The 15,621-nt window shown below is 35.5% G+C and overlaps 1 protein-coding gene across 1 annotated transcript in view; it reads right to left on the bottom strand.

Moving 5' to 3' along the window:
• Window positions 1-14,828, bottom strand: part of LOC144964724 (sodium-coupled monocarboxylate transporter 1-like) — a 33,145-nt gene extending 18,317 nt beyond the window's left edge. The window contains exons 1-8 of the mRNA XM_078899272.1: window positions 14,699-14,828; window positions 9,230-9,345; window positions 8,316-8,423; window positions 7,025-7,093; window positions 5,140-5,191; window positions 3,454-3,521; window positions 1,765-1,845; window positions 744-817 (exon numbers count right to left, since the gene is read on the bottom strand). Coding sequence (XP_078755398.1) covers window positions 744-817; window positions 1,765-1,845; window positions 3,454-3,521; window positions 5,140-5,191; window positions 7,025-7,093; window positions 8,316-8,423; window positions 9,230-9,345; window positions 14,699-14,819 — 689 coding nt within the window. The 5' untranslated portion in view covers window positions 14,820-14,828. The remainder of the gene's footprint in view (window positions 1-743; window positions 818-1,764; window positions 1,846-3,453; window positions 3,522-5,139; window positions 5,192-7,024; window positions 7,094-8,315; window positions 8,424-9,229; window positions 9,346-14,698) is intronic.
• Window positions 14,829-15,621: the final 793 nt, after the last annotated feature.

The following is a 15,621-nucleotide window of genomic DNA, read 5'->3' as shown; positions in this document are numbered from 1 at the left end:
GAAAATTATTGTATTCCTTGTAGTTTGATAAAACAAGATATGTTCTCGACTTATTCTAACGGAAACTGCAGGAATTGGTTGAATCTAGAAGTAATATACACGCACTTGGATATAGGATTATTAACGAAAATGTTGCTGCTTGAAGCTCGAGGGAAAAATAAAAATAAGTAATAAAACGAAAGCTTAAATTTATTGAACAAAGATATATAATATGATAAAGGGGAAATCCAAGACGTCCACAGTCTTCGTTCAATAAATTGAAGTTTTCATTTCATTATTTATTTTTATAGGGTTATTAAAACAATACTCACTGGAAGTGACTTCTTGTTCCTACTTAATTACTGAAATGTAAATTGGGAATGGACTATTTTTAAAATCTGTTTTTCATGCGCCATTTTGTTAATCTCGTGGTAGCGTCATTCATATTGGTTCAACAACTAAAAATACCTTACATTGAACCAGATTAAAAATAAAGTTTTAATCATTTACTCCGATGTGAATTATTACCGACGTGTAGGTATATATTTTTAAGTCTGATATCCCAAATTGTTCTGATCTCATTGTTGTAATGGAAATCCTCTCAAACCAACAAAAAACATTCTCCATTACAACAATGTTAAAACAAGCCCATCATTATGTCCGGTTATCAGACCTGCAAATATGTTCACATCGGTTATTACTTTCACTTTCTTACTCGAAAGTATCTAATGTTCCGTCTCCATTCATTCTTCATTATATCTTACTTCCAAACGTTAAGTCTTCCCCATTCATCGTTGATTTCCCAGACCTTTGAGAAGCTCCCAACTTCCATACTGCCCTGTGAAAAGGAGTAGGTATTATACTTGAAGAACTTTAAAGAGACATACTTATTAAGAAAGTTAAAGCCTTCACAAGAACTGTGACTATGGTATTGATAAAGACGACGACGATCCTGACAATAATAGCAAGGACAACAAAGACGGCGATGACGATGGTGGATGATGATAATGATGAAGACGACGAAGATACGATGATATCAATGAAAAATCTAATCTGCATTTATCTTTGATATAAATATTAATAGAAGTAGTGGTGGTAGTAGTAGTAGTAGTAGTAGTAGTAGTAGTAGTAGTAGTAGTAATAGTATTAGTAGTAGTAGTAGTAGAGTAGTAGTAGTAGTATATGTATATATGTAGTGAGTAGTTAGTTAGTAGTGAGTAGTAAGTATGTAGAGTAGAGTAGTAGTAGTAGTAGTAGTAGTAGTAGTAGTAGTAGTAGTAGTAGAGTAGTAGTAGTAGTAGTAGTAGTATAGTAGTAGTTAGTAGTAGTAGTAGTAGTATAGTAGTAGTAGTAGTAGTAGTAGTAGTAGTAGTAAGTAGTAGTAGTAGAAATTAGTAGTAGTATCAGTATGTAGTATTTAGTTGTTAGTAGTAGAAGTAGTAGTAGTGTAGATAGTAGTAGTAGTAGTATAGTAGTAGTAGTAGTAGTAGTAGTAGAGTAGTAGTAGTAAGTAGTTAGTAGTAGTAGTAGTAGTAGTAGTAGTAGTAGTAGTAGTAGTAGTAGTTGTTAGTAGTAGTTGTAACTAGTAGTAGTATAGTAGTAGTATAGTAGTAGTAGTAGTCGTAGTAGTAGTAGTAGTAGTAGTAGTAGTGGTAGTAGTAGTAGTAGTAGTAGTAGTAGTAGTAGTAGTAGTAGTAGTAGTAGTAGTTCTAACAGAATGTGAGGAGATGTGGACGGATGAAGATAAGGAGCGGAGAAGGAGCAAAGATTATTATGACTTAATACCTTAATAATGACAGCCAACACCCCAGCCATCATGATCACGCTCTGGAAGACGTCAGTCCATATCACAGCCTTTATGCCACCCTATTCGAGATTGGAAAAAAATAGATTCCAAGAGCAAACTATCAATGTGCTTAGTTTATATCACCTATTCTTCCTGTTCAAGCACAAGCACAAATTAACACTCGGATGAAAAAACTCAAATGTTTAAGAAATATCTAGTCTATATCATTCAAAACAAAGTCCTATTACTCTGTATAAAACAGAGAGATGATTTTAAAAATATATTATACATTTGACTGTTTCCACAACAACCAAGGATTTCGGCCAGGTCTAGCACAAAACCAGATAATTTAATTCCAATAGAAAGACAGAAGCAACTTAGAATGGGAAATTATATACATGGGGATAAAAGAGACAACGACTTAACATTTAACTTGATGGATTTCTAAGAGGGAGCTTGACGCAAAACCTAAGCCCATATTTTGTAACGTCAAAATCTCCCGTCGTGAAACGCTGATGATAGAATATTCTGGCTATTAAAGACAAAGACAAAGCTTAAACGTAATTCCACTCCCATTCCCCGTGAAATTGGGCCACGAGAGATTGTTTTGGGATTCTGAAAAAAGCAATTTGCTTGACTTCTGGTCCTATATTGATAAAACATTCTAAATTAATGTAATTTATTATTATCTCATATTACATATTATTCGGCTTGCGACCTGTAGGTTGTCGGTTTCGAATTCCCGTGTGGGTGTGCCCATTGTTGAGTTCTTGGGAAAAGCTTTTTACTCACATTTTTCACCACTCAGGTTTAAATTGAGTACCAGATCGGTCACAACGTTGTCCCTGTTGAAAAGAAATGATAGTAGTTCTCGCCTAGGGGCCGCTATTACTCGTCCAAAATGTTTAGTATTGCTATCGGCTTGACACCCCTAGAAAGCCTTTGAGACCATTTAGTGGATTCTGCTTTGTATAAACAAGTTGACGTTTTCTTGTTATTCTTGAAAATTAGTCATGTTGGTGTCAAGCAATATGGTGAACGCCTGGCAAAAATGACGAGACTGTTAGTTTGTTTTGGTATACAAATTGGGATGCTGCAAACCGTCAGTTACATAACATTATTAATTTGTAAATCTTATTCTTACTTTCGTCAACGGATAGCACTTAAGCTGTGAGGCACTTTCCATAATAGAAATACAATGATTAAAAAAACCCAAAACAACTCAGCCCAACCTTTTTTTAAAAGAGAAAATTATTATGACTGTTGTTTTACCGTAATGTTCATTTATTTCGTTTAATTAGTCGCTTTGTGGTTGTATTTTAAGATTTAATTTTGTGTTAATTAACTTCACCCAGGCTTTTGTCTGCCATGAGCAATAAGCACTCATTGGCGCTGTGGTCTTGAAATACATGGGCACATTTTTAACATGCTTTCCGAGATGGGCATATATTATTTCGATCTGGTGTGGGAAGAAAGCTGTATTTGTCAGAAAAACCATCGCTTAACAGGAAGCATGCCTCGTCCTATGTGTTAAATATGTGTTGTTCCATCCTCAGTAGATATGAGGATTTAGAACGATTTATAGCACAATGTTTTCCTTGGACAAGCGATAATCAAATGTTACCATTTTTGATATAACTTTTGATAAGTAGTGAAAACAAGTGATAAATGATGAAATATCGACTTACAATGCTGGTATAAAAAGTGCTGCTTGCAGACATGATTACCAGTGTAGCCCAAACAGGAAATCCTGTCACTGAAATAGATTAATTATATTATATTGTTACGGCACAGCTGTTGTGATTATAATCGTTCAGTGATGAATATTTTATGCTAAAGACATCTCGCTAGTAATTTAGCTGGGCTAACAGTAAGTGTACATAATTACTGACTTACTTATTTACTACTACTGCTATTACTACTACTACTACTACTACTACTACTACTACTACTACTACTACTACTACTACTACTGCTGCTGCTGCTACTACTACTACTACTACTACTACCACCACTACTACAACTACTGCTGCTACTACTACTATTACTACTACTATCATCACCACTACTACTTCTACTACTTCTACTATTAGTAGTAATAAAAATAATAATAATAATAATACACATTTATACAGTGCTCATTCTCGTGTAAAACACAAGCTCTGGGCACTTTACAATATAAATTATCAATTTTAAGTGAAAAAAAAAATAACAATAATAATAATTCATAGCCAAATCAAGGATTCATAGAGTCAATAAAAACAAATACAGTAAAAATGTGTCTTGAGATTCTTTTTAAAGGTAGGTAAAGACTTACACTCCCTCAGACTACGTGATAGTTCATTCCAAATCTTGGGGCCGAAACAAGCAACGATCTATCACCAAATTTTGTTCTTGATCTTTTTCCCGAAATTTTCGTTTGGTCATTACATGATCATAAAGTGTAATTTTCAAATTTACACATGGCCACGTTATCTGTGAGATATGCTGGTGCTATACCAGTCAAACACTTATAAACAAGACACGCTGCTTTGTAATATGTGCGCTTTTCAATAGGCAACCAGTGGAGAGAGGCCAACAAAGGGGTTGCACGATCAATTTTTTTTTGCCAAAAACTAATCTAGTAGTAGTAGTAGTAGTAGTAGTAGTAGTAGTAGTAGTAGTAGTAGTAGTAGTAGTAATTGTTGTTGTTGTTGTTGTTGTTGTTGTAATAGTAGTTCTTGTAATAGTAATTCTAGTACTAGTAGTAGTATTAGTAGTATTAGTAGCAGTATTAGTGGTAGTAGTAGGAGTAGTATTAGTATTAGTAGTAGGTAGTAGTAGTTAGTAGAAGTAATAGTAGTAGTAGTAGTAGTAATAGTAATAGTAGTGGTTGTAGTAGTAGTAGTAGTAGTAGTAGTAGTAGTAGTAGTAGTAGTAGTAGTAGTAGTAGTTAGTAGTAGTAGTAGTAGTAGTAGTAGTATAGTAGTAGTAGTTGTAGTAGTAGTAGTAGTAGTAGTAGTATGTAGTAGTAGTAGTATAGTAGTAGTAGTAGTAGTAGTAGTATAGTAGTAGTAGTAGTAGTAGTGGTAGTAGTAGTAGTAGATTTAAGTAGTAGTATTAGTAGAAGTAGTAGTAGTAGTAGTAGTAGTAGTGTAGTAGTAGTGTAGTAGTAGTAGTAGTAGTAGTAGTAGTAGTAGTAGTAGTAGCAGTAGTAGTAGTAGTAGTAGTAGTAGTAGTAGTAGTAGTAGTAGTAGTAGTAATAGTAGTAGTAGTAGTAGTAGTAGTGGTGGTGGTGGTACTGGTGGTAGTAGTAGCATTAGTAGTAGTAGTAGTAGTAGTAGTAGTAGTAGTAGTAGTAGTAGTAGTAGTAGTAGTAGTAGTAAACGACAAACCAATATTGAATGCTGTTGCCGGTGCAAATGAAGCTGTCCCAATATAAGCGATCTGGTCAAAGTTTGACATAAGAAAGAGTGTATTACAGGATGTTTCAGCATCACCACCATCACAAACAACAACATCATCACCATCGTCATCATCATATCATTACCAGCATCAACATCCACATTATTAGCACCGTTTAGCAGTAGCATTCTTCTCTGCATCATTATTATTTTCATCATTAAGTTCATTATTCTCGTCATCATTACAATAATCTCATTCAGTTATGTTTGGATGCTTTGTAGAAAGAACCGATTGAGCATTTTTTAATGTATTTTTTTAAAGTTGCTAGTGCCACCTAATAGAACATATTTACCCTAATAAACCTTAAAAAAATAATTCCGTATTCTCATCTTTTAAATGTTGTTGATAATATGATAAGAGTAGTTTTTGAAAAATGATATATATTGCATGTCATGTATATTGTGCGCCTAGATCTATACTGTATGGAACTGGCTTTGTATTATAAATATATTATATTATTATTATTATTATTGCTGTTATTATTATTATTATATTATTATTATTATTATTATTATTATTATTATTATTATTATTATGATGATGATGATGATGATGATGATGATGTTGATGTGATTATTATTATTATTATTATTATTATTATTATTATTATTATTATTATTATTATTATTATTATTATTATTATTATTATTATTATTATCGTCACTATATGACTGATTGTTAAGAGCTTCATCATACAATGATATTATGACCATCGACGTCAAAGGAATCGTCTCCATAAAAAGCGAACCAAAGTACGATGAATAACAGTTGTATCACTTCACCTTATTCAGACATAGAGTTAATTAACTGCGGATAATTATATTTGAGTAAGGTTCCAAATTTAATAGATACGATATAAGACAAGCATTACTTAAAATCTTCAAAGCAAAACCTCATTATCTTTTCGCGTCTGGGATTGGATTAGAATAAATTATGAATTCATCGTAAAGTTCAGTTGAGTATAAACGAAGATCGTGGTATAACGTGGGACGCTATAATATAGAGGTCTTTCTGTATATACATAGTTCTACTGTTCTCAAATAATTTTTAAAAATATTTTGGCCCGGAAACTTAAGTTCATGAACCTAATATTTCAGGCCTGATATTTTTGAGGTTTCAGGTTTGAAATTTTTAATATAAGTTTATAGTTATTTCGATCAATCTATTTTTGAAGTATTAGAGGAGTGCTTTTGTCACCATATCTGTCCCTTTGTCATTTCAAACACAGGGAATACTATTATAAGAATAACTGAATCGTATATAAAATTTCTCAAGATCTGAAGGTATCTTCGAGAGAAAGAAAATCACAAATCTCACCATTTCTTGCAACAAAATAAAAGAAGAGCATTTATATAGGGCAATACCCACTAAACGTGCTCAAAGCTCTTTACAAGGGGTCCCTGCCCAACAGCAACACTTAACATGTAAGACGGGACATGACGCCTGTTAGGCGATATTGCAATTTTTTTCTGGACAGAGACAACGCTGTTAACTACCAGGTACTCATTTTAACCTGAGTACGGTGAGAGAAAGTGAGTAAATATCATTTTCCTAGAGCTCAACTATACGCCGAGCAAGGCTCGAACCCAGGACCTTCCGGTCCGAAAGCGAGTGTCATACCACTAGACCACATAGCCGCAAACAAGCGACAACGCATAGATGATTTCCCGTGTTTTTCCGTCTTAATAATTATTATTTTGTCATCAAACAAGGGATTGAATTAGGCAGTAAATGCTTTTGCCCAATACGTTTACTTGCCAAAATGAATAAAAAGTGTTTTGACAGACGAGGGCAGAGTTTGTGTCACATATTTACCCTGGATATAATCTGTGTGCAGGTTCCTATGAGTCGGGCCACTCTGGAGTTAAATCTTTTTTCTAGGTACTGTAGATAGAGAATGAACAATGTTTTAATCCTTTCCTTACCAACTATAGGAAAATCGTCACATTCGTTACGATACAACCAACCTTTTTCTTATTCGATTTTCTCTTGTACATCATAAAATTTAAAGAAAATGAACGGTGTGTTGTAGAGCATGTTGTGCTTAAAAAAACTATGTTTCGCAAGAATAATACTGCTTTTATGTCTGAGTGATGAAAAATCTATTTTTGTGTTAATTGGGTTTGAAGTTTTGGGGAAAATCCTGTAAATCGCTTGTAAGGAGAGGTTAAAGGTTAAAAAAAAACATATTCCCTTTATTCAACCCCAAGGGGAAATTTTGGTCTGGGGTCTATTCCAAGGGAAGACAGGATTAAAAACCCAGGCGTCAGCCGAAGTGCAGCGCCGCAAAGTGAGCTAGGGCGAAATGATTTGCTCAAGGCTACACTGCGCGGTAGGTAGTCGAAATAGGTACCTTTCGAGTTCGAAGCAAAGACCATACCGCTGAGCCACGCTTCCCCCAAATCACCCTATCATCTCTTGCTGTGCAACTTCCACCAAGCTGGTGCAATACCGCTCATATTAAACTAAAACGAGCTCGAAATGCCCTTGACACTAGGATGTTAGAATGATTATTAACAATAATCATCGGTCTTACAATATTAAGGCACTTTATAAGACGTTTACTCATTTGCAGATCTGATAACCAAAATTGTTATGGGATCATTGTTGTAATGGTAATACTCTCAAACCAACACAAAATAGTGTCTTTTACAACAATGTTAAATATACCCCAGAATACGTTCGGCTATTATACCTGCTAATAGGGGCACCTTGGCTTTATGCCATGTCAAGTCAAACAAAATTTATATCTATATATATATTATATATATATATATATATATATATATATATATATATAATAAATGGAAACAAAACGTATTATTGCTATCGACACAGTCAAAGCTAAAGTGTGGTACGTTGAAGATATGGCAAATTATTATTTAAAAAAAAGGAATTACAAGAGAAACCATGAGGGCGGCAAGACAAAAAAATAATAAAACAAACAAATAAGAAAAACCCGAAATGCAAAGGTTGGAGAATTAGTTAGAGCAATTTTTATGTACTGAAAAAAAAACCGTTTAACTTTAAATTTTTAGTTAAAAAATGAAAACAGTATAATTACATTATACGGTTGCATGAGCAAACTATTCATCGTCATACTTACTTCAAAAGAACTGGTAAGTTGTAATGGATACAATAGAGGGACGAATACAACAGCGGCCACCAGGCACCCAGATGCAATTCCAAGCGCATACAGCATAAGTGTAGCACCCTGTGGAGCGTTTATTTGAAATAAATATAAAGATATGATAACATTAAAAACACTCACAAAAATATATATGAGATCTTCCTGAAAAAAACCCTTTAAAAGTGCTGGAAAATTGCATTTTTTCTCAATACTAAATTCGTTTCACAACTGTTAAAATAATAATAATAATAATAATAATAATAATAATAATAATAATTAATATAATAATAATAATAATAATAATAATAATAATAATAATAATAATAATAATAATAATAAATAATAATATAATAATAATATATAATAAAAAATAATAATAATAAAAATAATAATAATAATAATAATAATAATAATAATAATAATAATAATAATAAATACCGCTTTTGTGGATCCAATGAAGGCGATCTACAAAACGCGCAACAAAGATAGTATCACCTTTTATGAGTCCACAAAAACCGCTGCTCGATCTACCGATCTGCATAATGGATTGTTGAGTAATCTGTAGATCTACGAAAAGCAATGCTGGATATCCAACGATTGCGAAAATTTACAGAATTTAGATAAGTGAGTGGAGAAGGCACTTATGTTGATAATAACAATAAATGAAGTGAGTAGGAAAGTGCCATAACACAATAGAGAATTTTAAAAATGACCACCATTGGTCAGTGTGGTGGATGGCTCAGACAGTAGAGCCACTCTCTCCCCGGCCAGGCGGAGTTGTCGCACCAGTAAGGTCGCGGGTTCGAGCCCCCATCGTCGCCACGAAATTTTATTCTCTATTGTCTTCTGGACAAATCTTCAGAATGTGTCTAACATATTGTTGTTGTCACCTGGTCATACATCTCTGCTGGGTTTCCAAGGATGGCTATGGCTGACATGAAGGAGGCAGTTGTTGACAGCGACACTGGTATTACTGACATACTCTTGCTGGCCATCAAGTATTCACCTATAGATATAAAAAAGAGTCCATCAGAGCCATTAGGCCCATGGTGCCCGAGTTAATTCTAAAGCGTGAACCGAACAATAGCAATTTCTTGCTACTCTTTAGATAGGACTCTAGTCTAATTACTTTCAAATTAGCAATGAAACTTTGAAAAATTGTGTCTATACCTGAAAGTTTCACAGAGCATTTGAAGGTATATTAAAGTCTATTAGCTCTTGCTGGAAAATATGGGAAACCAGAGGTACCAGTCAAAGATAAAGATGGGAAAACTATTTTTGGAAAAGAGGCTCAATCTAAGCGATGGCGGGAACATTTCAACTGCCTTCTGACCGTGGCGATCCATGATATTTAATCTCTGTGAGGAGACCGAACTCCGGTTACGTAAGATTAGCTCGATACGATATTTTAAAGTTTAAATATGGGGTAACTTCTAAGACTCGGAAGATCAGTGTTTCCCCACAAGAGGATACACAAGGCGCTTAGGTCTCACCAGATGTTGTGACAAAGAATCAGATCGATCATTTTTGTATCTCTTGAAGATTCAGACGTTCATTAGAGGATGTGACAATACGGAGAGGGAAAGGTGTTGGATCAGACCACTACCTGTACCTGCTATTGGCAAGGTCCGACTCAGAAAGCATGGGACCAGATCACACACAAGAAAAAAAAATTCCAGGTGAATGCACTAGATGGGGAAAAGAATGAGTTCAAACTGCAATTAAATAATAGATTCCAACCTCTAGCTGATCTCGAGGAGGGCATAGACGTAGAGTCACATTGGGCAAAGATCGATGAAGTCTACATAATAGCATGTCACGAGGTATTGGGTGTAAAGAAATCGGAACATAAGGAATGGATCGGATCCGTCCAATCACCTTGGGGCTGATTGAAAAGAGGATAACAAGGAAGGGACAAGTGAATGCAAGTCGAACAAGGCCTTCAAGACTGGATGCACAAAAGCAGTATGGAGCCACAGATAAGGAAGTCAAAAGATCTTTGAAGAAAGACAAGGAAGCATTCATGAACAGACTTGTAGAGAAAGCAGAAGTAACAGCAACAAGAGGACACGTGAGGACCCTTTATCAAACTACCAAGACACTTGCTGTAAAATATGGGAAACCGGAGGTACAAGTCAAAGATAATGATGGGAAAACTAATTTTGGAAAACAGGCTCAATCTAAGCGATGTCGGGAACATTTCAACTGCCTTCTGACCAGACCAACACCAGACAACCCGCATGAAAAGTTGCCTGCAAGCTACCAATTATTTTTGATCCACCATCGATAGCAAAGCGTGTACATTGTGGGTGCCATTAACAAGATGAAAAGGGGGAAAAGCTGCTGGGCCAGACCAGATTCCGCCAGAGGCTCTAAAAGTTGATGCTGAAAAAAATGCTGAGGCCCTTCATCCACTATTTGGGAGAATCTGGAATGACGGGATATTCCCAAAGTATTAAATACAATGACATCTTATCAAGCTTCCAAAGAAAGGGGACTTCCGTAATTGTAATAATTATAGAGGAATCACTCTTAACTCTATCTCAGGAAATGTTTTCAACCGTATTGTTCTAAAGGGAATGACGAATGAAACAGATGCTAACCTGCGGGGCGAACAACACCGTTCCGGAAAAAAACCCGCTCAACCAGCGACCAGATTGCATCTATGAGAGTCATATTGAAACAGTCGAGAGAAAATGTCAATTCTCTGGATTACTCGAAGGCTTTCGACAGTATTGACAAAGCAACACTGTGGAAAATTCTGGCACATTATAAAATCCCTGAGAAGATAAATCTCATCGAGGAAATGCATGAAGGTTCAAGTTGCAGGGTTGCACATGAAGATCAACCTACTGACAGCTTTGAAATTAAGATTGGTGTCAAGCAAGAATCTTGCTCTCACCATTCGTGTTCATCCTTGCCATTGATTGGCTAATGAAGGAAACCTCCAAAGGGAAGAGAAATGGCATACAGCGGACCCCCTGGGCACAGTCGGGTGAACTGGATTTGCAGATGATCTGGTTCTTCAGTCTCACACCCAGGACCAGATGCAAGCAAAACCACAATTTCTAAACAGCCTCTCGGAACCCATTTGTTTGAGAATTCACCTTGCAAAGTCAAAGGCCTTAACGATAGGTACGCGTCTAGTAACAGAATGAACTTGAAGACATAGATACTTTCTGCTATCTCGAGATTATAATAGACAAAGATGGAGGCACGGAAGAAGAGGTGAAAGCACGGATTGGAAATGCACAGGCTGCATTAATATCTTTGAACAGAGTTTGGAGAGTAAAAAATATATTCCTTTGACTGAAGCTGAGACTTTTAAAATCAAATGTGAAGTCAGTCCTACTGTATGTAATGGCGGACGACGTTTTTGTGTTCATGGTTTAGCAACCAGACTAATGTTTGGAGTGTTCCCGGATTTTTAGTCCGGTGCCCATTTATGGATGTGTGTGTGTGTGTGTGTGTGTGTGTCAGTGTGTGCATGTGTGCTGTGAGTGGTGGTGTAGCGGGGTAGGGGGTGTTTGAGGTCATGTTTGTCCCATGGAGTGTGTAATGGGTAGTCGAAATAAAAAATCTCCTCCTGTGGGGGCATGCTATGAGAAGTTCTTTATTCTGTATAGTGTGGCGTGTTGGTTTTTATTTTACTATGTGGGATTTCTCTTCTAGACATAAGTTGCATTTTTTGTGTTTACTGAGTATAGAAGGAAATGTATGAAGGATCAAGTTGCAGGGTTGTACATGAAGATCAGCTTACTGACAGCTTTGAGATTAAGACTGGTGTCAAGCAAGGATGCTTGCTCTCACCATTCCTGTTCATCCTTGCCATCGATGGCTAATGAGGGAAACCTCCAAAGGGCGAAGAAATGGGATACAGTGGACCCCCTGTACACAGTTGGATGATCTGAATTTTGCAGATGATCTGGCTCTTTTGTCCCACACCCAGGACCAGATGCAAGCAAAAACCACAATTATAAACAGCCTCTCGGAATCAATTGTCCTAAGAATTCATCCTGCAAAGTCAAAGGTCTTGAGGATAGGTACGCGTCAAAGGGAGCAGATCAAAGTAAAAGATCAGGAACTCGAAGATATAGACACTTTCTGCTATCTAGGGAGTATAATTGACAAGGATGGAGGCACAGAAACATAGGTGAAAGCACGAATAGGAAAGGCACAGACTGCATTCACATCTTTGAAAAGAGTTTGGTGAACCAAACTTTTCAACTCAAACGTGAAGTCTATCCTACTGTATGGATGTGAAACTTGGAATGCATCACAGACATGTATAAGGAGGGTACAGATTTTCGTAAACAGGTGCATGCGTAAGCTACTCAGAATAAAATGGGTGGATAGCATAAAAAATGAAGAAGTATGGAAAAGAATACATCAGAAACCAGTGGGAGAGGAAATAGGAAGAAGACGCTGGAGGTGGATTGGACACACGCTTAGAAAAAATGACTCTTCTATAACAAAGAGAGTATTGAACTGGAACCCTCAGGGCAGAAGATCAAAGGGAACCCACGAGGAACATGGAGAAGAATTAAAGAAGCTGATTTACAGAGAAGTGGTAAGACAAGGAATGAGATAAAAAAGTTAGCTCAGGATAGAGAAGGATGGAAACGGTTTCTCTGTGGCCTATACCCTGACCCAGTGTGAAAAAGGCAATGATGATAATGATGAGTATAGCTCTTTTGTTTTGAGACGATATTCCACATGATCTACGAGCGGATGGAGGAAACGGCAGAGGGTAAATAATTCGCGCTCCAAATAAACTGTCGAGCACTCTATGTGATTCAAGCTAATTTTCCTCAAACGCAAACACACACACACACACACACACACACACACACACACACACACACACATATATATATATATATATATATATATATATATATATATATATATATATATATATTCTTACAGTAACAAAACTAAAATTGCACAATCACTTCATGTCAACAGTAAAACTTCATTTTGACAATTAGTTCACTCCGACATATTGCCGTTTTAAGGCTGTAGGTTACATTTTAGATTATCAGTCTCGTAAAATACTGACTTAGGTCTAGTTCTACGATCTAATCTAATCTTCGAGTGAAGGACAAAAAAGTGATGGAAAAAATTATCTCTAATGATTTTATAGCTTCAGTCAGTTGAAGAAATTGAAGATTTTATCGGTGAACAATTCAAAATTTGATTCTTATCAAAGACTATGAAAGGTCGTGACCTAGGTTATTTTGAGAGAAAATATAGGACAAGGTCCCTCAGACATAATTGTTATAGACAGTGACTTAGATTTTATATATCAGTCATTATTTTTCTGTTTTTCTTTTTAAATCTCAGAATTATGGATGCCTTTCGATTCAAGTCACTGCCGTTCTTCTTTTTGTTTGCTGTGCAGTTTTTCCCAGATGTCGAGATTATAGTATTGTCAAATGACGATGATGATGATGATGATGAAGAAGAAGAAGAAGAAGAAGAAGAAGAAGAAGAAGAAGAAGAAGAAGAAGAAGAAGAAGAAGAAGAAGAAGAAGAAGAAGAAGAAGAAGAAGAAGAGAAATAGGAAGAAGGGTAGAAGGAGGAGGAGAAGATCATGATAAAATGCAGAACTTTAATATCGCGTCAATTCTCATACAAAACAAAGCTCTAAACGCACAACATCGCGTCGACGTCAACAGCAAAAAAAATAATCATGTTTTTGGTTATGACGTCTCAGATGAATTCTTCGGAGACAATAAATGATCATATGTTAAGATTGTTTTATTAAGTTTTAAAATATCATAATAGTACACTTGGAATGTGTCGAGATGCAACATTCAGTATTTCATACATTTCTATTAACAAAAGACAAGCTTCCTTTGATCACTGAGGGGAAAATGGCGCATGAGAACAATGCACTCTTGGTCGTGTTTCTATCTACAACTGTAAGAGAGAGGAAAAGAGACAACCAAAGTACAGACTGCTTCTGCTGCTTTTTGTTCTAATGATACGGCCCTCGATTTCGGATTAGGGATTAATTTACTGGGTTCGAATCCCGCTCTGAGCGGCGCATAGATGGGTCCTTGAAAAAAGGCTCTTTACTCACATTCCGTGATCGTACTCAGGTGTAAAATCCGTACCTGGCTGTTAACAGTGTTGTTTCTGTCTAAAAAATATATATTATCCTTTAACTGGCGCCATGTCTTGTCCTACATGTTAAATGTTGCTGTTGGCTAGGGACACCTTGTAAAGTGCTTTGAGCACGTATAGTACTATATACATGCTCAAGTGATATTTTCTTCTTATCATTAAAAATAATTGGAATGAAAAATTGAGAAATTACAATCGATTGTCTAATCCAAAGCTCAACAACTTACCCTCTGTTTTTTTCTTGCGTCCCTGCACAGCAAAGTATACACCGATTCCCATGGAAAACAGAAGACAGGCAAAGAACACCAGGTAATCCCAAATGCTGAAAGAGTTCATGTTCACCTCCATCTTGGAATCTACAAAGAAAACGGTATAAAACTACATGATAAGATAAGACAAGATATACTTTATTGACCCTGAATGGAATTTATCATGTTTCACATCATTCATTATTATATTTACACAGATTTATACACTGTCTGAACCAATTGATGAAAATACGAAGCTAATTTAAAACAAAATAAACGTCAAATATAATGAAATATTCATAAAATATACAGCAGGTACAAGCAAAGCTATAAAAATGCAACATGAAAGTAGAATAGAGTTGAAATATTGGATTTGTAATGTAAATAGAATTGTGAAAATAGATTGTGAAGGATTGCACACATAGCCAACGCGGGTTGCAAAAACAAAAAAGATTAGTATGCCATTTAAATGTATAAATAAATAATAATGTAAATATAGCACCATGTAAACATGCATAAATAAATATATTGTAGAGCGAATATAGAATATTTCAAATTTCATGTAATAAAAATCACCCTAAAGTTTCGTATTGCTGGTGGTAAAAATGAATTAAAATATCTTTGTCTTTTGGTGTTCATGTGTATATTAGTCTCTGGCTTATTTCCATTTCGTTGCACAAAGGAAGGGACTCGCCTCTTCGAATTTTGTTAATCTTAACATTAGCAATATCTTTGTGAAAATCTTCAAAACATGCTTTATCAATCATTCCTAACATTCGATTAGCACGCTTTATTATTCTATTTGTCTTTATTACTTCAGATTATTTAAAATTTCCACCCCAAGTAACTACACCGAAACAAAAGAGACTTACAATGCAAGATTTGTAAAACAAAGATAAAAT

The sequence above is a fragment of the Berghia stephanieae genome, chromosome 1 (genome assembly GCF_034508935.2).
Source record: "Berghia stephanieae isolate SIO BIC M18660-M18661 chromosome 1, UCSD_Bste_1.3, whole genome shotgun sequence".
Taxonomy (NCBI): domain Eukaryota; kingdom Metazoa; phylum Mollusca; class Gastropoda; order Nudibranchia; family Aeolidiidae; genus Berghia; species Berghia stephanieae.
The sequence above is the reverse complement of the archived record's forward strand: the minus strand, read 5'-3'. Positions and strand labels throughout refer to the sequence as shown.